This window comes from Magallana gigas, chromosome 4 (assembly GCF_963853765.1).
Source record: "Magallana gigas chromosome 4, xbMagGiga1.1, whole genome shotgun sequence".
Taxonomy (NCBI): Eukaryota; Metazoa; Mollusca; class Bivalvia; order Ostreida; family Ostreidae; genus Magallana; species Magallana gigas.
In genome coordinates, this window is record NC_088856.1 from 1470850 (window position 1) to 1498811 (window position 27962).

The 27962-nt window shown below is 36.1% G+C and overlaps 2 protein-coding genes across 8 annotated transcripts in view; one reads left to right on the plus strand and one right to left on the minus strand.

Moving 5' to 3' along the window:
* LOC105323102 (UDP-xylose and UDP-N-acetylglucosamine transporter) overlaps positions 1-27962 on the minus strand; it is a 69420-nt gene that overhangs the window by 3854 nt on the left and 37604 nt on the right. The window contains exons 2-10 of the mRNA XM_066080842.1: positions 5530-5619; positions 2393-2506; positions 2188-2290; positions 1909-1958; positions 1479-1584; positions 1185-1251; positions 923-1032; positions 329-404; positions 16-88 (exon numbers count right to left, since the gene is read on the minus strand). Of these exons, the coding sequence (XP_065936914.1) occupies positions 16-88; positions 329-404; positions 923-1032; positions 1185-1251; positions 1479-1584; positions 1909-1958; positions 2188-2290; positions 2393-2506; positions 5530-5606 (776 nt within the window). The 5' untranslated portion in view covers positions 5607-5619. The remainder of the gene's footprint in view (positions 1-15; positions 89-328; positions 405-922; positions 1033-1184; positions 1252-1478; positions 1585-1908; positions 1959-2187; positions 2291-2392; positions 2507-5529; positions 5620-27962) is intronic.
* Positions 5780-27962, plus strand: part of LOC105323040 (cyclin-dependent kinase 17) — a 32852-nt gene continuing 10669 nt past the window's right edge. The window contains exons 1-5 of one of the 7 annotated variants that reach the window (XM_011421988.4): positions 5780-5889; positions 11613-11657; positions 12037-12207; positions 22271-22392; positions 23367-23444. In XM_011421988.4, coding sequence (XP_011420290.2) covers positions 12084-12207; positions 22271-22392; positions 23367-23444 — 324 coding nt within the window. In that variant the 5' untranslated portion in view covers positions 5780-5889; positions 11613-11657; positions 12037-12083. Of the gene's footprint in view, positions 5890-10996; positions 11076-11612; positions 11658-12036; positions 12208-16501; positions 16683-17285; positions 17518-18023; positions 18306-19491; positions 19905-22270; positions 22393-23366; positions 23445-26597; positions 27780-27962 lie in introns of those variants that run through there. The other 6 variants (XM_066080841.1, XM_011421985.4, XM_011421987.4 and 3 more) reach the window with 6 other exon arrangements.

The window sequence follows — 27962 nt, forward strand, 5'->3', positions numbered from 1 at the left end:
ATTTCCAAAGGATACTGTGTCAATAAGTTTCCAATCAGGAATAACCACATTTGAGGTATGGAGAATCCCAGGCCCACGCTCACTGGAGCTGGTGAAAGAAAGAAATAAATACATATCAAGTCTTATATATTTAAGCTTGCATTGCTTGTGATGAATATCTGCACTCGTATGGAGACTTGTATGAATAAAAGTATTTCATATCTAAGGATTAACAGACCTTTTTTGCTTTGTACATTTTATTGTGCAGGTCATTTAATCTGGAACTTGCCTTTATTGTCATATAAAGTGGTATGAATAATGAAACAAAATAAATTACATTAAAACGTACTTGTTTGGTTGAAGAGAGAGACATGATGACTGATGTCTGAGGCGAGGAAGATAAACCCAGGCAGAGGCAGGAAGTGCTGAAACCAAAGGATTGGCATCCGTCAGATATTTAGAGAGGAGAAAATTGCAACCTTGTATTCTGATGTGACAATATGGTCAAAGAACTATCCAATGATCCCACATCTTCCCAAGTCAAGGGTTTCCGATCTGCACTCTCTGTGGGGAACAGAGTGGACCGAAAACGCTTGGCTAGTGAAGATGATGATCCCATAAAAGCTCTAAAGATGCATTACTGATTACATTTATATCAAAGTGTCCTCATTAGGAAATGGTTTCCTAATTCAACAGGAACCTATGTGTTTTATTGAAAGATGTGCATGTGATATTTTAGCACATGTGCAATTTGTTAAAGATAGAAAAAATGGCAATTTTAAATAAAAAACATAATTTTCATAAATTTATTACATTAAACAAAAGTTGATTTGGTATTTAAACTTGAAATCTTCGAGAAAAAACCTTAATATTGTTTCACAAGAAAATTAATCTTCAATGTAAAGACTGTCTTATTAAGTAAAAGAAAACTTCTTTATCTTACATTGTAGAACAGAGATTCTTTGGGGTGTTTTCCAAATTGTGTGTATGTCTTCTCCTGAATAATTCCCATCCCCGCGGTCAAAAACAGAGCAACGGTCAACATCAAGATACCTACACAAGGAGAAAGGTCACAAGGTCAATAGTAAGTCAAAAATCTAGGTCAAAATACAGGCAAAGTCAATATCACTATGACTGAGCAAATGAACACAGTCTCCTTATCATGTATTTTTCCCCAATATGTAGACATGTAGAGTTATGCCAACCTAGTGTCCACAGCAGCAGATCATTGAAGATGTTTTGAGCTTCAGTTTCTGGGTCCTTGGACGGCTCCTACAGAAAACAGAATCAACAGCTCATACCAAAAGTCCTCTATACAATCGAAAAAATTTCCCACATTTTTGTTATGTTATGAACACAATATATTTCTGTCTAAACAAATGACTTAACCACTGAATAATAATAATTTACAATACACCTAGACCCCCTCCCCGCCCCTAAACCAGATTTGATCTAGGACCTTGTGTGTCCGTGTTCCGTTACGATGTAGTGTATCCTACCTTGTCGTCGTGTACGTGCTTGACTTCCTGATTTGCTGATGCTATCGTACACATCGCGATTCCCATGGTGACTAGCATCACAGACACATATTTAGCTTTTGAATATCTAATATAAGAAAAAATTTTGTATTAAATCCTTTTGTTAGAAAAAATCTACACATACAATGATAAAAATATCAGTTCATTTTTTGTTTAAATCAAAGAATAATGCAATCTAATAATTAAAAAAAGCATTTCAATGTCAAATTGGCACAATATAATCAATTAACATTTTTAGAAATTACTGCTGTTTGTATGTAATTTTTTTTCACTCTTTCTGACATTTTGTTTCACAACAGTCATTCTGTTTATATTTTGATGGAATGACTTGATTTTTTTGATTTTTTTTCTCTTTAACAAACCAGTGCTTTCACTTTCTCTGTATACTTACTTTTTCTTTAAAATAAGAACACCTAATAGAAGACTCGGGATCATTGAGCCCTGAAAGTAGACCAGACAGTCATAGAGTTAGTGCGGAGAATGTTTGACCATGTATAAATACACATGTACTTCTACTGGATTAATAGATTGACTATTACAGGGTGAAATCTAGACCCAACAAGCTGGGGGTATCTATTTAAAAGGCTCCCATTTTATTGTATGTAGAATATTTATTATTCACTACTTCTTAATATACTTTAAATAATATCAATGCTTCCTAAGTACTTACAGCTCGAAATATCATCTGTAGAGGTATGGACACACGGAACATGTATGAGGCATTGTTTGCCACCTGGACGAGGAAGAAATAGGCCACCATAACCAGGTAGCTCCTGAAAAATCAACAGAGCAGTGCCTCTACAAATTATCTGAGAACCATAAAAAATAAAATACTTCCAGAGAGAGAGAGAGAGAGAGAGAGAGAGTACACCAACCTGATTGGTATTTTGGGAGGGACAGTGAAGAACTTGGATGTAGTGATGAGTCCCTCGCAGGAAATAAACAGAAACTGGGAGAATGTTATCAAGTTCCCACAAGTAGGGATGGCACTGAAAAGAGAAAAATCATCCTGATGATTACATGTTTGAAGGAAAAACAATTTGACTTTTGTCTTTTAATCTTATATTTAAGGTCAGACGACACGTTCCTCAATTTTATATAACTTTTTCCAGGAATTTGTTGATGGTTTACTACTATTTTGACAGGCTTTCTTGCAAAAAATTAGGGTACCTTACCATGCATTTCTGCAAAATACTAGAATATGCAATTTCCTATACAATCTTCTTGAAAATATACCTGAATTGCTGATATAAAAATAAATACATATACAGCATAGCAAAATTCACTATATTGGAACTCTATCTCGGCTGGGGCGGGGTTTCGAACTCACGACCTCTAGAACCCATACGCGTCTGGCAATGAGCGGCCACGGTTCTAGCCACTCGGCCATGTAGACACATGACCACATTGAATTAAATTTTAATCATTTCTAAAATAATTATAAAATTAATAATTTTTATTGGAACTCTTTACTACGAGGAGATACCAAAAAGATTCTCGAGGAACGTGTTGTCTGACCTTAATTTAAAGTTGCATACTGCATTTTTTCAAAAATATTCAACTGTTAACCCTAATGACAGCCTGACTGATTGAATATGATTTATCTTTAGTGAGCTGATATATTCAAAACATCTACTTTGTTATGATACACTTTACATAATCTACAAGCTATAAATGATTGTTAGTTGCCAAAAAACAACACAACAGCATACAGTTTAGTCTTTGACTTAAATGAAAAACAAGAACAGATATCCTATCTGTTTCTCGGTTTCTCTGCATCAAGTGAACCAAGCTTGAAGTTGCTGCATCCAAGCTCATCACATAAAAGATCCAATACACAAATAGCACTGAGCTTAAAATTGAACAAGATAGCAGAGATCAAGCAGGTGAATTGGTAAATTGCACTATCTGCCATGTGAATATTTAATTGCATCATCTTAGCAGTGAGTAGGGACTTGTTAAAATACTAGAATAGTTTTACATTGTACTGTATCTCAGGACATTTTTAGCCCTTACCACAGAATACGCCCCATATAGTTGCATTGTAGCAAATCAGAGTGAATCCACTCCAGAACGATTTCTGACTACAAAAAGATTTACACAGAGAATAACTACTGTGTTAACTATAACAAACCTTTGTGAGCCTGTATATGTCCTCTATCCTAAAAATAAATATCCACACAAAGACGAAATTTAAATATTTATCAAAATTTTTCGAACTTTGAATTTACTTGCTGTGTTGACATTTGGATTACTAAATACTCCTAGTAAATAAGTAGATTACAGTTATCTGCCCCTGTTTATTTTGCTAGTGACAACTCGAGGAACGAATTCTATCGTTATACTTTAAATTTTTATGATAAAATGTTCAATCTAGGGTGAGACAAACATTGTTTAAAATTTTAGTTCTATTTGGACTTTTCACAAATGTGGCACAAATCTTACTGAGCTATTTTAGTCTATCTTCTTGTGAAACATTAATGAAGCTTCTGCAAGTTGTCAGCTATTTTTATAAAGAAACAGTAATTCTAATAAATTCCATTCTTTGTATTGTGGTACAATTACTTGATATGCATTGTAATTGTGTTAATTTCTGTCGATAAAATATACGTATTTGGGTATTTCTTTGTCACTCATCAATCTACAATCAGTCCTACGTAGGACTTTTGTTACATTAAGGTAAATTGCAAAAATAATTCTTAATAGCTTAATCAAGCTTTTCTCTATATTTGTATAAATCAAAATATTTTAAAACTTATGCATTTATTACGCACAACATATTCAAGCATGCAAGCATTTGGGGGGGGGGGGGGGGGGAGGGAATCATTGCCCTTGGTTCTGAATCAGGGGGCAATAATTGTCTACCTTTAAAGTTTCTGAATATTTGAATCACAGAATATGTAACATCTAGTGTGTGGTTTTGAATTGTTCAAAGACCACAGGCACCTGAATTTTTATCAATCAGTTGCTCAATAATTAGGCCAAACATTGAAAAATTCTACCTCCTCTATTTATATGATTTTACATACAGAGGAGGTAGAATTTTTTACATTTGGCTTATTGAGCAGATTTATATATAGAGGAGGTAGATTTTCTCTATATTTGGCCTGTTGAGCGACTGACTGATAAAAATTCAGGTACCTGTGCAAATACTACCAAACCACCAGGGCTTAACTGTGTAGAAAATTTCTCATTTAAAACGCTATGCTAGAAACTTGCGCCAATTTGTATTCCTTTATAAAAGATTCTTCTTTTAATTAAGATCCCACCTTCAGTTTTATTCTTTTCAAGTCTATACATCAACAAATATTATCTTTTTCTCGCATAAACATCCAAAATCGACAACTCCTTGGTTTTTCCCATACATCCAATCGTATGACAAAGATCTCACGACTCACGTGCCATACTTTCGCATTCTGCAGAAGCAAGGGAGTTGTCGATTTTTAATGTTTACGCAGGAAATCAACAAGTTTGTTAATGTTGGTGTAAAAAAGAACTAAACTATCTGTCCCGAGATTTTGCTTCCGATATGAAAGATGTACACATTTCCCATTATAAATCCCCCAAAGAAATTTCTTTTCGTTCCTGTTAACTTTTATGAGTGAAAAGTGATAATTTGTCAATGAAGATATCTTGGATATTTTCCATTTTATCGATTTTAACTGTACTTCTTTCACGGGTATGTGTATTTTTATTAAAAATCGTCAAATAGTGATGGAACCTATACCTTGGGATAGACTACAGAGGTGGTAGTTCGAAGAAGAATCATTTATTAAGGAATATGAATCGGCGCAGATGTCTAGTTTAACATTTCAAATGAGAAATTAGCTGATGAAGCGAGGCGGTATCTAAAATGGCCTCCTCCCTTATTTTTTTTTCCTGCGAGGTAACCACTTTTTTTTACAAAGTTTTTTTTTTTCTACACAAGCCCCTGTGACCAAACGAAGATTATTCCCAATTTTGGCAACCAGTTTGACATGGAACTAAACATATCAACATTGTTGATTTTTACCTTATCAAATACTCCAGAAAAATCATATTACTACAACATCCTATAAAGACAAACACTATAGCTACTGTCGGGTTCATCGTGGAACATGTAAGATACCGGCTTCTCAATGAATCGTCATCTGTTTAATCAACTTCCGCTGGCTCCATATACCATTAACAACGAGTCCGTTACGTAGCTAAATAAACATTTATGAATAAAATTGATATAAATTTCGCAATCTATACTCAATTATCTCTGAAAATATGTTTTACTTATTTAATACGTTTACCAATGTATGTGTTTTGATAATTATGCTCTTTGATTTAAGCGGCTGAACTGCAGAACACAATGGGTGATGGGAGATGACCAAAATTGTCTATGGTAAGGCCTTTTTTTAACATAATGAAAGTGCAAATAATGTAACACTAATGCCAGCAATGTTTATCCAACAGTTTTTACAATTGAATATATATCAACGGACTTTAATGTACAGAAATAATTTGTGATCTCGACCAACCGATAAATTAGCAAGCTGCAACTGGAGTTTTTTTTATGGTGGAAAATATTGGCAGATTGTAAAATTTTGTTGAAATGTAATTTGTTTAAAGATTTCGTGGTAATGACACTCATACCATTGTATACAGTAATAAAACCCATACCAGTGTATACAAATGTATTCCAGGATGAAGTATTAATAATTTAAAGCAGCTGTATAGGGAATGCTGGGGTTATTTTCTGTGGGATGTCAGTTTGTCCACAAGTGTATATACTGGCGTGCGACCTGTTCTCGCCGAGTATCATTTCTCACCAGTGCATTGTTACATCATTTTTTATTTATAATTATATGTTTGGAGAAAATGAGGCAACAATACGTAGGAGAGATATGTTACTCGGTGAGAACTGGTCGCAGGCCAGTAGCGGATGAATGCTCATCAAGTCTTGATCTCTATAACTGACATATGTGTTTAAATAAGTAACTTTGATTAAACCCACGGAAACATTTTATAATCCTGCCTACCATGTTTGTATTAATGTGCCAGATTGATATTATCCTAATATAATAGTTTGTATTTAGAACATTTAATATTCGCTTAGTTGATTTTAAGTGACCCAATACACAAACTCACAAATGCTGAGTACTGATCTAATTTTGAGTTCACCTGTCAATATAAGTCTGTTTAGTCTGTCCTTTAGGCCTACTTTAGTATACCATCTATGCCTGACTAGTTGATATTCAAAATCAGAAGTATTTGTTACTGTACAGAAGATAAGAAAACCAAGAAAACCTGTTTAGAACACGCTGTCACATAATAGTTGGAATTCATTTACCTGTTAATTGAACTACTGTACTTACTGAAGTTTTTCTTCTCACTATATGTCTACACACTGTCTATGACCTATGTCTAATTTTTACGTGTTGAAGTTTTGTCATCCTTTGAACCAGAGCCAGTTTTATTTCATTAAAATAAAAGATAAAGGAATTGAAATACACTAAATAGTCAAGTTGGTTGGTTAAAAAGCTAAATGTAGATTTATAAGTTTTATTCTTATCTGGCACTATGCCCATCAGCATTTATGCCTGAAAGTGTATTTTTCAATCTTTGAATTATTTATCATATTTTCATGGTTAAATAAGTAGATTCCTTACTACATGTACTATCTTTAAAATCCCCTGCTGAATTTTGCTACATCATAATAAGTGCAAAATTATTCAATAGCCATAGAAAACATTTCTTTTTAGTTTAAAATGAAATCCTTCAAATATAGTGATCTGCATGGTCTTTAGTTTTAATTAGTTCTCTTGGAAAGGCAACCTAACTTGTAATTTGTAGAGTGGAGTTGCCTGCAGCAGATATGAACATTTATGGTTAAAATTCTTCTGGATGCATGAAACTCTATATAATAAATGTTAAGCAGATTTCTGATATTAAACATGTTTTAAAAATAGTCAATCATCAATGCTTTTAGATAATGTTCCAAAATATTAATTTAATTATGTACCAAATATAAATTGTTTTTTCTCCAGCCTTGTTTGACAATATGTCCTGGCAATCCTGCCTCTCTGTGTTCTCATTTGGTATACATGTACAGACCTATTATCATAAAGTCTATCATAGACTTTAAGCATTTAATATGATAAATAGAGGCTTTGTCTTTTGTTTTACGTACATGTACATAGGGTTTTTTTGTCGCACAAGATTCTGAACATTTTGTAATGTAGCAATGGGAAGCTAAATCCCACCTCACCAGTACAGCATAACAAGGTCCAATTCTTTATTAAATGTAAGACCAGGTAATTATATCTTTTCTGAAAAAGAACCCTCCATGAATTGTGTAAGTATTCAAAGTTAAGAATTGTTTTTTTTAACCCAGTTTTGTTAAAGTTTTCTATCTCCATGATCTCCAAGCCAATTGTAATTTATGTGTTGATCAGGGTGCCTTTGATCAGTGGTCAGCTAGATCCAATGACCTTGCATTAGTTTTTTGAAGTTTCACTCCAGTCCATCATTTCAGTAGAATTTACTATCTGTCATCCCCAACTGATGTTGAATACCAAATGAGACAGCTGTTTTCTAGAGTCCAGTGCATCATCTTCATTCAATTCATGTGTGTTTATATAAGGTCATTCAGGAACATTCACCAGCTGAAATCCCTGGGAGCAATTCTTTAATTGGTGTGGAAGAAAATTAAACTTTTTTCAGGTTTTTAATTTATTTTTGAAAATTTGCAATGTAAACAAGATATATATTTCAACAGGAATTAGATAGTTTTCAAAACAAATCTGGATAAATAAGCTAATACTTCTTAATGCCTACTGCTAAGGTACATTAACAAGGGTCCGACGGTCCCCAAACTATGAATTTCTTAAGCAGGTTTGAAGGAGCATTCTGGTGTAGTTTGCACCTTTTTTTTCCCTTTCATAAAGCTCTCATAGTGTTCATTCAAGTGCGCATGGCACTCTCTTGCAGAATATCGGAAAAAATGTATTTCTGAAGTCTTAAAAACATCTATAAATGCCTTTACACAGCACCCAGCATTCCCTTTTCTGACTGAAGTGAACTGTATGTTGTTATTTTGGAAGCAGTGCCGCTTCTCTGCATTCCCTGCTACCTATACAGGTAGCTTGGTCTGACAGGTACATGGTACTGATAATTAGTGCAAGGTCAGCGTTAGTCATCAAAATATTATTTATGCTGGGTTTTAAGATGTGGTTTTGTTAGGTTATTAAGAAAAGAGAGAAAAACCAGAAATGCAAATGACATCTCGTCTCTTCTTTACTGACGCAAATCCATTGCTGTGCGATGCAGTACGTGTTTTGTTCATGTTGGTTTAAAGTGCTTGCATCTAAAGCTGTAAAGGTGTTGTTTAGGTGTTGTAGAGGTGTTGGGGCATGACTTTATGACACGGAAATGGAGTACTGTGTTTGTAGTTTACATGCAGGCACATCAAACATTGTACAGAGACCTATGTATCTCCATTAAACAGGGGGAGTTATAACAACATCTCCATTGTACTGTTCTGATGTGTATCTCCCGTGACTGTGAAAGTATCCCCATCCATTCACACCCCCATTTGACTGTTAAATTATCTATTTGTTTACATTTGTTGTGGAAAAATCATTTTCTTCTTGTAATTCATTTGTCAACATCTACATCGCATAGGTTTTACCTGCACCGTCAGAAATGTATATTGATTCAGAAGTAGGGTGAATGGATTTGGAGTTATAATTTCAAAAGTCAGTTTTATTGCACTCTACAAGGTAAGAAAATATGAAATTGGCATTTTATATATAGACTTTATGGCATACTTTATTGTGGTTTTTTTTAGTTGACTTATATGTAAACAAGATAAATGATAAGATTACATTTTTGCATTGTAAAGGGCAGGTTCTTTAGTCCTATTTTATGTTTTGAGCTCTGAAGAATTTACTTGAAAAGGACAGCGTGGAGCGGAGTGGTGACATTAACCTGGGAAAGGTGTTCTTGTTGTAACAAAAGATAATGTAAACTGATTTATTTCACTTTAATCAACTCCCAGTAACATTAATTACTTGGCCACAGCTAAGAATAAATCCAGGTAAAAAGCTACGAAGGTTTGCTGAAAAGTCAGGTACAGATTTTAATGGAGGACTGTTTGACTGCTGATATTGTGGAGGGATTAGAGGCGGATAGTGTCCCAATCTTCTACTGGTACTGTGACAGTGTACAATCAGTTGCGATCCTCTTCTAATTTAATTGGATTCCATTAATTAATTCTGCATTGACCTTGACTACTAAGTCTCTTTAAAGTCTCCAGGCTAATCTCGATAATCTGTGCATTTAAACCCCTGATTTAGACACAACAGGACCTTTAATTTAGGGGCTTGTCATAACCTCTCAAAGAAAAAGAGAGAGAAGGGAATGGGATGGGGGTAGGAGAGAGGGAAAGTAGGAGAGAGAGATAGAGAGAGAGAGAGAGAGAGAGAGAGAGAGAGAGAGAGAGAGAGAGAGAGAGAGAGAGAGAGAGAGAGAGAGAGAGGATCATATTAATGAAAAGAGGTTCTATCTACCAGCACATTAAAAGTATAAGATATTTACAGTTCTGCCTATTTCTCTATGTATCAATTTGTTGAAGTCTTGCTAGATTGCATATGAACATTGATCTATTGTACTATTAATGAATAAAAATTGATACAGGTGTAGTGAAATATGAGGCCTTACATTTTGAGGAGTGGCACAGTTCAGTATCAAAATTAATGTTAGGGTTTTAATTAAAAAAAGAATAGCTGCAGTCTAATATAAGATGTAGGATTGTTTGAAGTAGCAGTGTGATATAAGGGTTTATTGAATTGCAGTTTAATACATTGTATAAGATCTAAGATTTTGTTGAGTGGCAGTAATGTATAAGATCTAAGTTTTTAAGGAGTGGCAGTGTAATGCAAGTTGTTCAAGTGTACAATGTACTATATTAATCAGTTTTGAAATTGTCTGTATGGAGTAGTATGATACTATCTATAGTACAGCAGTATGGACCACCACCCAGTTATCTCTCATCAGATGTCCCTACACCCCTGACTGACCAGTGTCAGCCGAGTCTATCCTCACCCCCCAGGGTCCCATAGTGTGGAATATTCAAAATACTTCAAATACCATGTATATGGACTGAGGAGATAACTAGCTTGGTATACCTGTATACATGTGTTTAAATTCTTTATTTGATACATTAGAAAATTTTGAAAATTAAAAAAGCTAAGTGAGTGGATTACATACTCATTTAATTACATGTATTTGACCAATAAGATATCTGTCTGTCATATGGTAGAATAGATAGACCTTGAGGTGAATAAGCAGCTGTAATATCTAAGATGAAGTATCCTGATGGTATTACCTAGGATTTAATGGTACTTTTACTACCCTCCATGTACACTCAGCAGCAGTCACAGCAGCCTTTACCAGCGCCGTCAAATCAATAGCTGGATGGGACGTAAAATCTCAGACCTCCATCCCAAACTAACAACCCAGAGATGTGACAGACTTGTCAGTAGCCATTTGCAGTGGGTTAATCAGAAGTTAATGGAAAGACTGGAGGTATATATAATGGGAGGGTCCTATAGCTTGGGGGGGGGGGGGTGATGTTGACTGAGTCCTCTATCTATCTCTGCAATAAGGTGCAACTAACTCTGTGTAAGAGTTCACAGTAGAGGGTCCCCCAGAATGGGAGTTGATAACGGAGACATGTGATCTAGCTCTGCAGTAAGGTGTTGTGCATACTTGTATGATAGAGGGTCCAACAGAAGGGGGGGTGTTGATGAAAGAGACTGGGGAACTATTCAAGCAGTGAGCTCTAATACACAGTCTCTGTAGCTGGAACACTGTGGTATCTAGTGTCTGTGGTGACCGTGGAACACTGTGGTATCTAGTGTCTGTGGTGACCGTGGAACACTGTGGTATCTAGTGTCTGTGGTGACCGTGGAACACTGTGGTATCTAGTGTCTGTGGTGACCGAGCCAGCAGGCCAAGACAGAAACAGGATCACTGGATCCTCAAAGTGCTGACTTGCCGTTAGATGTCGTACCGATATATCCGATACAGGAATCACTAACTCTACTTGTTTTGATGTTGTAGAAATGGTACTCAGTTTTCGTGGCGGAGTGACTTCTTCTGATTCAGGTAAGGAACAGCAGCAACCAATGTCATTGGATTGTTATCATTCTTTTTTGACAGGCATCCTTTTCAAATAAACGATATTGATCTTTTCCTCTCCCTTGGTCCCTTAATTAAATCTAAGACAGCTCACCACTTGTTTTTATTATTCTTTGTCATTGATTCAAATCCAAGGAGGAGAGATTTCATTTCAAGTATATGTAAAAGAATATATAATAATGAATTTTTTTTTTAGATTAATTGAGAATCTTCTGTATTAAACACTAATGCCGTTTGTCTATGAATTTCCCAAAGTTGTGAACCTCTTTTGACCACACTCTTTGAATATTCTTGTACACATTGCTCATTGTATGTATCTCAGCTGACTTTTAATTTGTACTTCCAGAAGTCCCATGCTTCCCAGTACTTTGGTAACCGTGGAAACGTAAGACAATGATCAAGCGTCTGAAGCGACGCCTGTCTCTTACGTTCAGGGGAGAGAACAACATCGAGGACAGCTTCGCGGAGCTGACCACAGAGGAAGGAGAAACCAATGGGGTGAAGGAAAACAAAGCAGGTAAGGGTCAAGGTCAGTCAAACCTAAGGTCAAGGACAGAAGAGAATAGGTGAAGTACTGGGAAGAAAATGGTACATGGTACAGCTTAGTTCTCCAATGCTAGAATGTATTCACAATATTTTTTTTTCTTGAGAATTAAGTTTGATGAATTATTTGTGCTCCATTGTCATCAAGTGGTTCTGGGAAGTTTAATGAACCTTAAAAAGATTGGGTAATAAAAAAATTAGCAATGGAAACTAACTGTAAACAGATAAGAATTTGATTCAGAAAGGACAAGGCACTGGTCATTGGTGGACATCACATGTAAAGGTAAGTATAAAGAGGTTTAGTTTGAAGTGACCCGGGATTCGGAGCAGAAAGGCGGAAGTTCAAGGATTTCAGTAACCAGGGGAGATGAAAAAAAAACATTCAATCATCAACAAAAACCACAAATGATTATGGAAAAGTGGTTCCTTAGAAAAGGAAGACATGAAAACTTTCAAAGTATTTGAAATGAAGCTGAGATGGTGCAGTGCTGAGTCTCGTAATAAGATCTCGGTGATACAGATCTCTGAGTTTTATGACCAGACAACACTGATGTATATCTCACCGGCCATTGGGGTCTGACAGGACAATGACTTCATCTATAACACAGTTTAGACAACAATGGTGAATATTTTGCTGTCCTCTGAAGTCTCACTGGACAATACTGAAATATCTCACAGGTCAGACAACACTGGTGCATATCTCGCTGGCCACGGCTGTCTGAATGGACTCTCAAATATCTCACAGGTCGGACAACACTGGTGCATATCTCGCTGGCCACGGCTGTCTGACTGGACTCTCAAATATCTCACAGGTCAGACAACACTGGTGCATATCTCGCCGGCCACGGCTGTCTGACTGGACTCTCAAATATCTCACAGGTCAGACAACACTGGTGCATATCTCACTGGCCACAGCTGTCTGACAGTACTCTCAAATATCTCACAGGTCAGACAACACTGGTGCATATCTCGCTGGCCACGGCTGTCTGACTGGACTCTCAAATATCTCACAGGTCAGACAACACTGGTGCATATCTCGCTGGCCACGGCTGTCTGACAGGACTCTCAAATATCTCACAGGTCAGACAACACTGGTGCATATCTCGCTGGCCACGGCTGTCTGACTGGATTCTAATATATCTCACAGGTCAGACAACACTGGTGCATATCTTGCTGGCCACAGAAGTCTGAATAGACCATCTGAGTAGTCTCAGACATCTGAATAGACTACCCGAGTGTAAATGTCTACAATCTCAGATGTCAGACCAGACTTTCTTTGTGCAGATTTTGATTAACTGACAAAATTATCTAAGTACAGATCTCAATAGTCTCAGAAGTTTGATCTAAAATCTCAGTACAGATTTCAGTAGTCTGAGAAGTCTGAGCAGAATATCTCGGTGCAGATTTCAATAGTTTGTGTGATATCATAAGCACCCAGGATAATTAATTAATAACCAGTGAAAATCTCAATACATAATAACTGTAATATATACGAATATCATTGAAAAATTCATTGATAAGTGACAAGACATGATCAATATAAAACTCACTGAGAAGACTTAAACATATAACCAGACCAATGCAGTGGGTATCTTGGTTCTTTTTTCATGATTATTCTGACATTGATTTTCTGATGCTGACAAAATTTGGTAGTAAGAAGTGCACAACTGAATAACACAATGAATAAGACAACAAATTTGGCAGCAGAAGTTTCACCAAATGTAAAATTAATGCAGCTTTTCCAGAAACCCAGTGGTGAAGTTAGCTCTCGATAGCAGAGTTGGAGAAAACTTCATAATTACATTTGCTGTGTAAAGTACTTCTCTCTGCTAAGCTAGCTGTGTACAAGCAGAGAGAGCCTAAATGTAAATTGTCAGTTTTAATTTAGTTACAATGGCTCTGAGAGGCAATACTATAATCTTGTTTCACAAAAGCTGAAAATTGATACAAAACAATTAACGCGGTTATGCAGGGAGCATGTGCTCAGTTTTCATCAATTTGTCGGGGTAAAACGGCTTCACTTTTTCAGGTTTTTCTTCAATGGAAGAAACGTTAAGTTTTATTGGTTTATTTGTGTTCATGTTTTCCCTCCTAATAAGCTGAAGTGACAATCACTTGAGTTTACAACCCCAGATACCTGGAGGTAATGTGCATGGTTTGTTATACTGGTTTATAAATGGCAGGATTTCCAAGTGGTGGAACAAAATGTTCGCTGTTAGATATTGAACACATTTAATACGAGATTGCAACACATGTCTTACATTATTTATGATCAGTTTTGTATAGTTCTTTACATTTGTTCCACGGCAATATGAAGTATTAATATTGATTGTTGGATTTTCAGCAATCAAATGATAATTTCTTCTTTCTTATCAGGATGGATAACTCTTACAGTTGATGTAAATGTATTGTTTGGAGAGTTGCTTCCCTTTGGTTGTTTGTAACAGATAAGGTCATTGTTCTGTGGGAAGAGAGACATCTGGGAGAGACAGAAGTAGATCATTGACATCAATCCAAATCCCTGCCATCAATACCCAATGAAGAGGTTCGATAACATGCAGAATTTCCTCTGAATCACATACTGCAACTCCTGTCTTGTGGTATCAGGAGTTTGGAATTGAAACCCTTGACCTCTGCAGTTTAATGCTTGAACAATTATATCCTCAAAGCAGGAAGGAAGTTTGTGTGATTGACTTGGACCAGGTCATTGTTAACACCAGATTCTGCTGATAGAGCCAGCTCACACTGAGTTAATGCCCTGTACTGTACTCGCTGGACAGATGGTGCCCCTATCATATATAACCAAGGACCAAGATATACAGTGTACTAACATGGGAACAGGATCAGCTAGTTCTACATCTACATGTTTACTTCTAAATTGTCGTACATAATCATGTCCCACAAGTTATCATGAGAGATGCATGCATTCTGTATCCTGTTAGTACACACATCCTGAAACAATGTTTCCAAGAATTCCAAAAATTTCAGCTGTCTGGTAAATAAAATGGAACTTTGACTGGACTGATGATCCTGGACACTAAAGCCATTTACAGTTACAATGGACAGTTTAACTTTTCACAAGTTTATGTAAGGTATGACATTGGATTTTGAATAACATTGGAATATGGATATAAATTGAATGCTTCATAGATTAGGAACATCATTTTATAAGGTCAGTGCTCCAGGTTAGTTACGTTACGTTAACTCTGACCACAAGTCATGCAGTGTCGTAATACAGTGTAGCAGAGATGCTGACAGCAAGCATGGCTCTAGAAGTTGGATTTGACTTGTTACACATGAAATGTCACTTTTAGTATTATAGAAGATCTCAATTCTGTAGTAACTCTTGGCTTTAGCTGGACATTACAGGTTTTGATGCTGGTTAAATTAACTCTAATGCTGTGGAATGTAGTTCACCAGTGAAGGTTGATGGGTGAAATCTTGATGTTTAATCAATTGCCTTTGAACTCTCAATAGGTCTCTGCTCTGAATTCCAAGATTCTCTCTCCTCTTATAATTCTGTAGATAATTGTGCAAGAAGAGGTATAGAGTAACAAGTGGAAAGGTCCTGTCTCCGTGCTTCAATTAACAGTAATGGAGATACATCCCTGACCCCCGCTGTGTGTACTCTATGGGTCCGATCCCCTGACCAGATGTGTGGGACCTGCCCCTGTGGGGAGCCCCTCAGATTGAATTTGATGATTACCTTATCACTTCCTGTTGATACAGCATCTGGTCTGTTATCAGGTCCGAGTCAGTAATCTTCTCTCAAAGCTCCATTCACAAAGAGCGGCGCCATGTAAAACACGGAATCAGAGCATCAGGATTGTACTTCCTGACCCTAGCTTCCCAGTCTCTGAGGGAAACCAAGTAAAAGGGTAAACCTAACCCTGTCTTATTCAATTTGTAATAAGGTATTTCACAGGTATATCATAACTGATATACATGTATTATTGTCCTGTTGATATTGTGACCGTATACTGTTTCTGTTCATTATAGCGTGGAACCCATCAGTATGAACATGATTTCTCTATGATTTCTACACACATCAGCAAAGGATGAGTTCTCTCATACACACATAACAATGCTTGTCACTTTGCACAGTGACCCTCAAATGAACACTTTCAAATAAAATTCTTGGAAATTTTTTCTAACTTTAGACTGTTCTCTGTAACCAGTTTGTACACTATGCCAGATGTAAGGTTCTGTCCTAGTTGTTTAATTTGTTGCTGAATTACTAGATCACCTGCAGCCAGCAAGTTTTCAAGCTTTAGCATGACCTGGACTTCCTCATTTTGACTTTGATTGAAAGTAGTTGCCATGGTTATGAGGAGGTGTTTATTACCGGGGTTTGAATTAGGAGTGGAATAGTTTTATTATTTGGAGCAGGAAGTGAGTCTAGATACAGAGGAAATGAAGTTACACCTGGGCTACAGCTTCAGTGCTACCGTAAGTGTCCGTGATCTACACCCGTGTAATGACAAGTTGTAATACACTGCGTAATGGCATGTAACCCAGGGGCCTTATGTTTGGGAGGTGTCAGAATTCGTATAATGTGTAAAATAGCTATCAGCCATTTAGTAATGTCAGTAATTCATTCTTTTTTTTTTTTGCATTTCATGTTTTTATTTCTGATAAGGAAATTATTTGGCACTGTAGATGATTTCGGCAGTTTTGTCAAAATGTTTCTGTGAGGTTAGTGTGATAATTTCCCCAGTTCAACTCGTATACATGTTAAGCTGCATGTCGCGGGAGACTCTGTTGATTGCACCCAAAAATTATGCTGAACCTGATAAAACCAACAAGAACTGCTGACTTGAGAAGATTATGTCAGAATTTTTTTTTAGTTCCATTTTGATAATTTGATTCTGGCTTATGATATGAGTATGAGAGCCATTATTTTTCGTTACATCACCGATGATACCCCCAAGATCAACGTGAACTTGTAGAATATGAATTAGAGTGCTGAACCCTCTTGTGTGGTAATATTAAATATTTGTAGAGTAGGCTCTCTGATATAAGTTCACAGTGATAAGCTCGGCTAGTGGCGGGCTGTATCGGTTTGATTCCGTGTATCATTAAACGACTCGGAATCGTGAGGGATTCCTTTTTCCTAGGGAAGTTATCATCCCCCACGTGCCAGCTAGCAGTCAGAGCTGGGAGGATTACATTTCAGGATTTGTCATCTGTGAATGTAAAAATTTAAAGTTTAAGTTTTTGTGAATCCCTGTTCTTAAAGGATATACTCCGTTTTTCTGATGGTTTGAAAAATCATTACTTTAAGGTATTTGCAGATTTGATAATTTTTAATGACACCTCTCTCTCTCTCTCTCTCTCTCTCTCTCTCTCTCTCTCTCTCTCTCTCTCTCTCTCTCTCTCTCTCTCTCTCTCTCTCTCTCTCTCTTTCTCTCTCTCTCTCTCTCTCTTTCTCTCTCTCCAAGGTATTCAACTTGTTATTTATTATGAATGCAATCAGTTTCAGTTCCAAATACAAAGAGTTATTGATTGTTGTGTATGAATTGTGGGGGATGATGTTAGAATGGTGATAATTTTCTTGTTCTGCAGCAGCGGCCTAGAGTCCTTGTTGTGATTGATGATATCAGCTTCATTCCTAGATATCTTGTCTGGGGCCATTGTTCCCATCAGATAGGAGACAATTCTCTGTAATAGGCACGATAACTCCCATTACACGCTGTAATTTGTCATCACAATTTGTCCTGTCTTCTCCAGTGTAGTGGATTGCTACATTAACGGAGTGCATCAATGCACCGATTGGGTGTACACAAAGTACAGTCGAGTCATTAAAATATCAGGTTTTGTTTTCTCCGGAAGTCGGTCCTTGGTATTACGGAAAACAAACAAAGTGCTTATTGCTTAGTTTATGTATGAAGTGTGCAGGGCTCTTGAAGTGACTGGTGTCCGGCTCATACAATAACAGGCTGGTTCTCTCAAGGAGTATTTTGACAAGGGATATTTTCTGTTTTATTTTGGTGAAGATGTAGAAGGGAGTTTTAAAAGAAGGAACTCTTATTTTTGTAGTATTGACAACATCCTTTCAACGACATAGTAAGTGTATGTAATAACTATCAAATAATTCAGATGCATAGCTTAGACCCGAGGGTTTTCTTTTCTTGTAGTAGTTTGTGTGTACCTTTATATTTGCTTTTAAGAAAAAAACTGCTACTGCTGCAGTAAAATCTTAGATCTATCATAGGCGTATTTCTCACAATTTACTCACGTAGCTGAGGTTGAGTGCTAGTGGTTCAGGAGTTTGAAATATTCTCTAAAAAGTTTTTGCAGAAATTAAGATATGTCAATAAAAAATGAAATCTGTGAGGAAAATGTGAAAGATTGTGATAAGGATAATTTTGGTACTGGGGTAAATCATGTGAATTCTGTCTGGGTCAAGGTTGGGTTCTAAAAATGGGACAGACCTTCTGAGGGCAAGGGGGGGGGGGGGGGGGGGGTTGCCTCTACACCCAGACCCATGTCTTTCTAGAGGTCTCCTCAGTACAGTTGCAGGTTAAGAAAAAAGGGAGAAATGAAATTTTTGTCTAGAAGATCTAAAGTTTGTTTTGCTCATATTTTATTTTAGTGGAAATTATATAGCCTAGGGATGAATTTGACATCCTGAAAGACAAATCACCAAATTAAATGCAGCTATGCATTCAGACGGATATTATGAAACTTTGTGTTCAAATGGTTGGAAATAGGTTTTATGTTGCAAACTAACTGTTGTGCACTCGGAATCAAATATTAGGATTTTAGAGGTTTTGCAGTAGGTTTTCATATATTCTGTAATAATTCACATGACAGTTCCCTGATTTAGCATATCATTGTAATGAACATGAGTTGTTTGCTTCGATTTCCTGGTGTACTATTCCTAATTTCTTCCTGGTTGTGGCCTCGTGAATTGGATATAAAGATATGAGGGTTATAGGGGGTCTCATAGTCAATATGATATTCCAACTGGAATGCAAACATTAATTAAAAGGTTCTGAACAGTACATAACATGTATCATCATTTCAAAGGTTTCTTTATATTCAGATGTCTTTGAAATTGAATCTATCTTTGTTAAATAAGAAAGGAAGAAAAAAAAACGTAGAATAACTGCTTAATAATTGAAGCACTGATATGCTTCAGGCGGTATTTATCAGTGAGTTTGGTTCCCAAAGACATTTCAGTCAAAGGGACCAAATAATGACTCACTGTAGCATCAGAAGCCATGCAATCACTGCTCATACATATTCTTTGCAGCTATAGAAACAAAGGAAATTCAGTAATATAAAGACCAAAATAGGCCGGCAGGGTTGATTGGAATCGATGATGTAGATATTAAAGATTAGCCATGTCTAGAGACAGATTGTACCCTAATTGACTGCTCAAGTTCTGTGAATAAAATATGAATGTGAAGGCTTTGCAGCATCAATTCGACAACAACTTGGCCCACAATTCATGTCAGCACCAACGCAAAGTGATTAATTTACAAAAATTGGACAAAAAACGGCAGATTAGCCAGTCTCTGTCGTGGATTAGTCGGATAAAACAGCGGCTGTGGGGACGCGATGGAAATCCGACGGGAGGAAGCCAGAGCAGCAGGAGGAAATCTTCTGCAAAGGAGGAGGGAAAGGATGAAAAGTGTTCCACCCTGCCTCGAAATGTCCGTCTAGGTAAGTGTGGCATATAGTTCTATTGATCCATAGAAAACCAGGATGGTATTGGTGGTAAGTATAGGGGGGGGGGGGGAGGTTAATGTGAGTGGTGTTGGTCATAGTGAGAGAGCAATAAATTGATCTTTATGGGTACTATTTAGTATTAAAATGATTGAAACTGTGTACTATGGCAAGATTTATAAATGATGTCCCTTTTCTTGACATACATCTTGGACTTTTTTGCATTTCAGGAAAAGCTTGATTCATCCTTATAAAGCAACCCATTCCTTACACAATGCTGAATACTTTCATTCATTATGTTCATATTTTATACTTTCTCAGAAAACAGCCCCTTGCAATTCCCCCTTGATACCACACATGTACAGTGTCTGAATTGTCCACAATTTAATGGTCTATAGGCTCTAGATTCCTGTACACCAATAGACGTTTTATCAGATAAATAACTACTACATTATATATAATATTATTCATGTGATAACTGGTACATTTCTACAAATTTGAATCCATTTTCTTAAGATATAATGATTTGACAAAATATTGAACATAAATTGCAGTAAACTTGATTGGCATTACTGTATTCAGTGTTTATAACATGCTGTAGGTTAATATTACATGTACTTTGTACAGAAAGCTAGCATTGTCTGACACTAATTCCCATCTCGCCCAATTGATTTCTGATTCTCTCCTAATTAAGCTAGTTCTGACAAATATTTTATGCTTCCGATTCATTTTTATTAGCCCAGACAAATATATCCCTGAGCTTGTGTCAATAAGCATCTAAAGATTCAGAGAAACGTTAATGAAAAATAGAAATGATTTTGTTACATGGACCGGACCCAGTATGTGTTTTCTGAAGCTGTTTAAACTCCCAGGATCTGTGGTGGAGTTTGCCGATAGTTTCCTACTTATAGGAAATCCTAGAGCCCACTGTCCATATTGGAGACATTGAATATCAATAAATAGGGGACCGAGTTACTCCCAGGTTTATTGGTTGCAATAAACGGGTGATCAGGTTTCTTTATTGAGCGTTTATACAGGGAATTCCTCTCAGGGTGGGTTGTAATATCAGCAACTCTCAGGAAGATTAAACTCATATTGGGGACCAGCTCCACTTGTTCTAACTGTGCAGCCATTACTGACTTCAATTCAGTTTCTAATTTGGTATGATATTAAAGATCCATCCAATAATAAATTGTTAGTGTGTACAGAAAAAGTACCCATTTATAAATGTATTTCTCTTTAATATTAGAGGTCTTGTTACCAAATTGTTTATTTTTAGTCTGTAAGTTCGCCAATTACCCAAGATGATAGGAACAGTGTATTGATAAAAGTCTATTTTTCTTTTTTTGGCATATCAAGGTCAAGGTCATTAAATGTTGAAGGTCAAATCACCATAATTTGACTTCAAATCACCATAATTTGACTTTGCTTAATATTCAAGATTATACAAATAACTGAAATTTCTTAGATCATTATTTTGCGTGTACAAACACCAAAGGAATAAAAGTATTTCGAGTGATAGAATTTATCAAGAAAATTTTCAAGTTTATCCCAGAAATTGTATAGCGTGTTCAGACAGTAGAGTTAATTGTTACTGCAGTATACAGTTAGAACAGTTTATATAAGATGTGTAGAAAAAAATTTAAATGCACTTAACATTCTTCGGAGAAAAAAGTTTTCAAAGGTGAAGAATATTTTTGTAAACCACAGAGATGCTCGGCCTAAAATAACCCGCTTGGAGCTGGCTTATTCAGCGTGTAAGGGGCCCTGTGGTGTCGGTAATTTAATATAGCTTGTAGGTAGTACTGCAGGGTGTTTGATTCAGATAAAAACCAATCTGAAAACATGTGCTTCAAAAAAAAAATTCTGCTTCATCCCTAACTCTTCTTTATCTCTCCTGGGGCTCCAAAAGGGGAAAGATGTTTATCACAAAGTTAACAAAAAAATTAAACAAGAAAAAAAGAAATGAATGACAAATACCCATTTGTAGAACTTAAAGGAAGTTCCTCAATCAGAAAGACCAATCGAATATCAGTACAGTATTAGTCATTGGGCCTAGTGTTGAAAACAGGGGGTGACTGCCCTTTATCTAGGTCATAGAAATTGTAAACACCATGCATTTAATCCATGTCTATGTTATAGGCTTACACAAGAAAATTACAGCCGCACAGGTTTTTTTTTTAATTTAAATGTTTATAAAGCCATATTTCACTCCAACTGAGGAGAGGTTTTATATGTCAGTATCATAAAATTTATCAATACAAGAGTCTGTAAATCATGTCCTTTTTGAATTTTTTAAAATGTTCTCCTTGTTTTTGTGATATTTTTCTAATTTGTCTGATGTGGGTCTTTATATATTCCAGGTATTGTACATGAAAATCCTAGAATTCTGTCAGATGGCGAGAGTGAAGAAATCTCAGGAACGTCTAGTGAGGACTATGTCTCCCCGGTTAAACTACGCAACCGACCGCGACGAGCGAACGATGTGAGTAGTGTTGACTTGTCATCCAGTGAATCTGTCCAAAAAGACTATTCATATCAAATCCAAAAATTTTAAATACAAAAAATTGTAGATTTAACGTTAATTGTTGAATCATTGGTACTGAGATTCCTTGTTAAAACGCAGGGAAATCATGTCAGTGTAAAATTCGGAGTTGAACCCTTGCAGATTTTAATAAAAATATTTTCTGACAGCTCAGTAAACTATAAAAAACTAAAACAAAATTTTATCGCTCCAGAGTTAACGTCCTCATGATTTAATACAAAACGACAGCATCACGAAAATAAGTACTTGTATAAAATAAGAAATCTACAGTTTTTGTGTATAAAATAAGAAATCTACAGTTTTTGTGTATAAAATAAGAAATCTTCAGTTTTTGTGTATAAAATAAGAAATCTTCAGTTTTTGTGTATAAAATAAGAAATCTACAGTTTTTGTGTATAAAATAAGAAATCTACAGTTTTTGTGTATAAAATAAGAAATCTACAGTTTTTGTGTATAAAATAAGAAATCTACAGTTTTTGTGTATAAAATAAGAAATCTACAGTTTTTGTGTATAAAATAAGAAATCTACAGTTTTTGTGTATAAAATAAGAAATCTAGAGTATTCGTGGAGTATTGTTTCTGTGGAGTTTGTAGGTACCCATTGCCCAAAAATTTGCGTCCCAAACAAATTAAAGAACATAGCTTTTATTTAATATAACACATGTTCACTGAAACAAATTTTAATCCATGAATTTATATCCCAGTGAACCTTTAAGCAATTGACATCATCCATACAAATTGACCCCGTCAAATTTTGAGATTATTCCACAGTAATTTTAATCTCAATTTCTTACTGTGTAAATCACATCTTGCTGTAGTAAGTCAGTCTGATAAGATTTATTCAAATGAATGTTGAAGGGAGTTTTGAATAAAGTTTAGAAAATTCATAATTTTCTTTTTTTTATCTGTTACAGTCACCAGGTATGGAGGGCAGACATGACTACATTTCTCCCGTAAAGTTACGCAACAGGCCCCGCCCAAGTACCAGTGATGTAAGTGTCCAGGGGAATTCTGGGAAATGCACATTAGTATACATAATGAAACTGATTGAAAAGCTAGAAGTATATTAATTTTTTTAGATACAAAGTAACTTTGGCTCATACACTCTTCCAAAATCTGTATTGTGAGAAGTGTTTATCAACTTTATAGTAACTGTTACAATAGATATAAAATATTACATGGCATTTTTATTTTGCATCCTATATTACACCAAGGTCGCTGTATATCAACTCAATAGCTGTTAGGCTCGAGGGCTGATATATACGACATAGGGCTAATATAAGATGTGATATAAAAAGTCATATACTGTGGTTTCATTAATATTTAAGGGTATCAATTTTCGTGGATAAAGAGAAAATCGCAGCTTCAAGGATATGTAAATTCGTGGTCAATGACCCCATCAATACAAAATGTTATCGATAATAGAAACTGCATTTCAATGAACATTTAATTTCGTGGATAAACTTAAAAACGAAATCAACGAAAATTGGTATTCAACGAATATTGATGAAACCACAGTAATCTCTAAATACAGTTTATGTTGTAAGCTTCATTTACTTATACTTAATTTGAAATGTTTAAAATATACCTTAAACCTGGATAATTTTTCATTGTTACCTTATATAATTTTAGCTTTTCTTCGGGATCTCTTTTACATTACAAAATATTCAATATGTAGAAATTTTAAGTGGTGTTGTTTGCTATTTGAAAATCTTAAATTGCAAAAGTGACTGACGGAATTAAAAAAAAAACTTAGTGTACACATTTTCTAAAATGTTGTTACATGCAGGATGATTCCATGTATAATGGTTGTTAGTTCCCTCGGCTGATGTATAATGGTTGTTAGTTCCCTCGGCTGATGTATAAAATGTTAATGTGGGGTTTTAAATATTTGATCATCACAAAATGTACAAGAGTTTTCTTCCTGTTAACATTTCCGTGTTTACAGAGCATCAGAATTAATTGACTTGTCTCCAATCAGAAAATGACCCATTATACATACCAGTAACTTACTATATATATCCACCTAATTGTCATAACTTTCTAGCTTTGTGAATTACAAATATATCTAATGTACATGTAAAAATAAGTATTCCATTCTTATAACCCATCTGCAATGACTATTTATTTTCAAGTACATGTATAATTGAATTCCATTTTATATATTAACAAGATTAATTAAGGACCTTCAGGGTACAAACAGATGGTACATTGTAAATGCCCACATAACGTCATTTACATGTAAAACAAAGATGCACTAAAGAAATAGAGTTGCATGATTGAAAGGGTTTAAACAGAGGCCTATCTATGTGCACAGAGATACTCTGACACATAAATAACACACTAGTCTGATACATGATAAACATCAATACTAAAGATTGCTAAGTGAATGTGAGAATTAGCATCACTTACAAATTTTGAAATTTGGCTAACATATTTCTGGCAGTAGTGAACTATATGAAAAAATTATGATGAAAGTTTGGCGTTTTTGATTATATATTCCCCCGATTCGATGTCAAACCATGGACTTACGGATTTAAGTACTCGCATAAAATAAGAAATTTACAGTACCGTATTTAGTGAATTGAATTTCATCAGAATAAATATAACCAAACCTTATCTGCTTTTATTGAGATAGTATTGGATCTGAACTGTTAATAAGCTTCCTAATTGAATACTGTAAGTGCAGGGCTAAGTTTGTACAAAGTATTGTGTAAGACTTATTTAATTTACTAAATTGGAGTTAATTTAGTGGAAACTCCCAGAGAACCGACCTCTGACCCCCTTTTTGATGGCCAGCCAAGGGCTCGGGGTTTCCAGGAGGTGTGACGCCACTGGTAGCTGATTTAATTCTGTGTAAAATAAAAACAATTTCCGAACACAACCCAACCAATCAAACCAATTAAATAAGTTGACTGGAGTGAGTTAAATAGGTCAAGGTCCTATGTTTGACCCCATTGCAGCCTCACCCCCTGATGGAGGATGTGTAACCCTGACAAGGTCTATTTTAGACTCTATATTTTCTGTCAAGTTTAATGCTGAATTCTTGCCTCCATGCTTATGCTGCCATTGTCCTTGCATTTTGAGGTCGTTTTCCCACAGTTCTGCTTTAAATCTGTCAAAACGCATTAGCACCACATCTTGTGCATGCAATCCGATGCATAGAGGATCAGTCAGAGAAATAGAACATTCAGAAAGATTCTAAGCTGTCTGGAAACAAAAGGATTATTTTGTAGGAGGCTAAGGAGCACTTGATTGGCATTTGATGGGATATGTTGGAGTGTTGATTTAATTATTGGTCCCTGTGATTTGTGGCAGGAATCTGGTGAAGATCATGCTAAGTACCAATAACTGTTGCAGAGATTACAGATTTTAATGCACATTAGTTTTAATAATGAATTGGGTTTGATGTCCACCAAAGGATTAAGCAGTAATTAAAAGTCTTTGGAAATATTGACTGGTGATGACTGGAGTGATTAGTGTGGGAGTTTTAATTGATGTCAATATACCTAGGAGTCAGGATTCTGCCCTTTAAACATTAGATGGTGCTGGCGTCATTACATCACCTCTGTAGTTGACATTTCTACTGGGACTATTGCCATACCTCAAGTTCTGTCCAGGACAAACTGTCAGGGACACAGATGATTGGTGCTATTGTTAGTGCTATATGTTGTCCAGGGCAATCATCTCGCCATCAAGAAGCCAGGTGCTTGTATATATATATAAAGCAAGAGTGTGAAGGCTGAGGCTACTGGGAGTGTAGAGTTACTGTGAAGTGTTGATGACATATCCAGTGGTGAGTGAGAGAAGCTGAGGGACAGGGTGATTGTAGGACCTATGACACAGATAAAGGGGTAAGGCCTGGGGGTGAGGACCAAGGAGGACCAACCAAGTGGTTATTGCTGCCACTGTTAGACCTACAGACCAAGCTACAGGGGATATACTACACCAGCAGTGTCCAGTCAGCATTGTTCATTCCCTTGAGGAATAGATTGATCGTGACCTTTAAGGATATTGGAAATTGTAAACATAGAGATACTTTCTGTATTGGAATTTCTATAAAAACACAAATTTGTGCGGATCAAACCTGTGAACAAATCTGTCAGCATTGTTCAGTACCTTAACAAGTATTTATATCAGAGACACAGGTGTGTGCTGATCAGGTAGGTCTTACCTGTAATCATCTACCTGTAGACTCGCACACAGGACTCTGACGGTTGTCAATCAAGCACCTGTTTGTGACATCACTGAAACTGAGGGTGAAGAACTCAGAGCAATCAACGAAGGATCTTTGATTGCTCAGGAATCATCAGACAACCTAGAGACATCAGACTCCGAGATCACTGGTAGATACTGATCTATATGTCCTCCGAGACTCGGCCTATAATTGTGTAATACTTCTGAAATCTTAGCACTGAGGCAATTAGGTATCAATGCTGTAATTACTATAGAAAAGTCATAACATATAGCAGCTCTCCTGGGGAATAATGCTCTGAGTTTCAGGCATTGTGTCTGTTGAACCGATTCTAGAGGCGCAGTGACATTCCATGGTGTTATTACAGAGAGCTCATATAGAAGACAGATTGAAGGCCGAGGATTGTTGACGCTTGTGCAGACATTCTGCTCAGAGAATCTAAATGGATTTATTACACTTGAAAACAATTTGAACATCTTGGTGGCAGAAACCTGTTTCGGTAAAAGAACCAGACAGTTCACTGTGACAAACACAGATTAGCATCTATAAGACTATTGTAGTTTCGAAGAATTCCAAAACTATTGCTTAGGAAATCTGGAAACTGGCATTCACAAAAAAGATCTCTCACCCAAAGTGCTAATTTGTTGTACAAAGAGGCAGGCAGGCCGCACACTTTTGTAGAAGCCTCTTTATTCAACATCTTGCATTGGTAAACTGAATAAAATGGAAAGGATGTGGTTTCTTGCATAGATGAGGTTTCGCTATTCTTGAGTTTTAATTTTGATACAAAACATACTTTCCATGTGTTTCAATGAAGGCAAAAGGAAAACTAAAATAGAAAAATAGGAAACTGAGATTCAATAAGTTGTCTGTTCATAGGCTGTCAAGAATTTGGCTTTACGACTTGGAGAATTTAATAGAGGGCTTGTATTGTTGAAATGGATTAAAAGTGTACCCTTCTATGATGAGACTGGCTGGGTGATCAGAAATGCCGATTGTCCAGCAGAAACACCGATCAGATAGCGGAAGCAATGTCCGCAAGAACTCACTGGTTCAGTGTTTTACTGTTGGATATGAATCCGAGTCGGATATCAACTCGGATGAGGATGCAGAACTACAAAAAATCCAAAAGGTAGGCCTCTTGTCTGTATCATTAGGTGCAAGACCAGCTGATGACAAGTCTTGAGATGGTACAAACAAGAAAGTAATTGTTATCTTGCAAGGTGTTAAAGAATATTTTTATTGATTTTGTTTGGGAAAGATGGAGCTTTTTTCCAATTTGACACACAATGACAGCCATAGATAATGTAGGTGT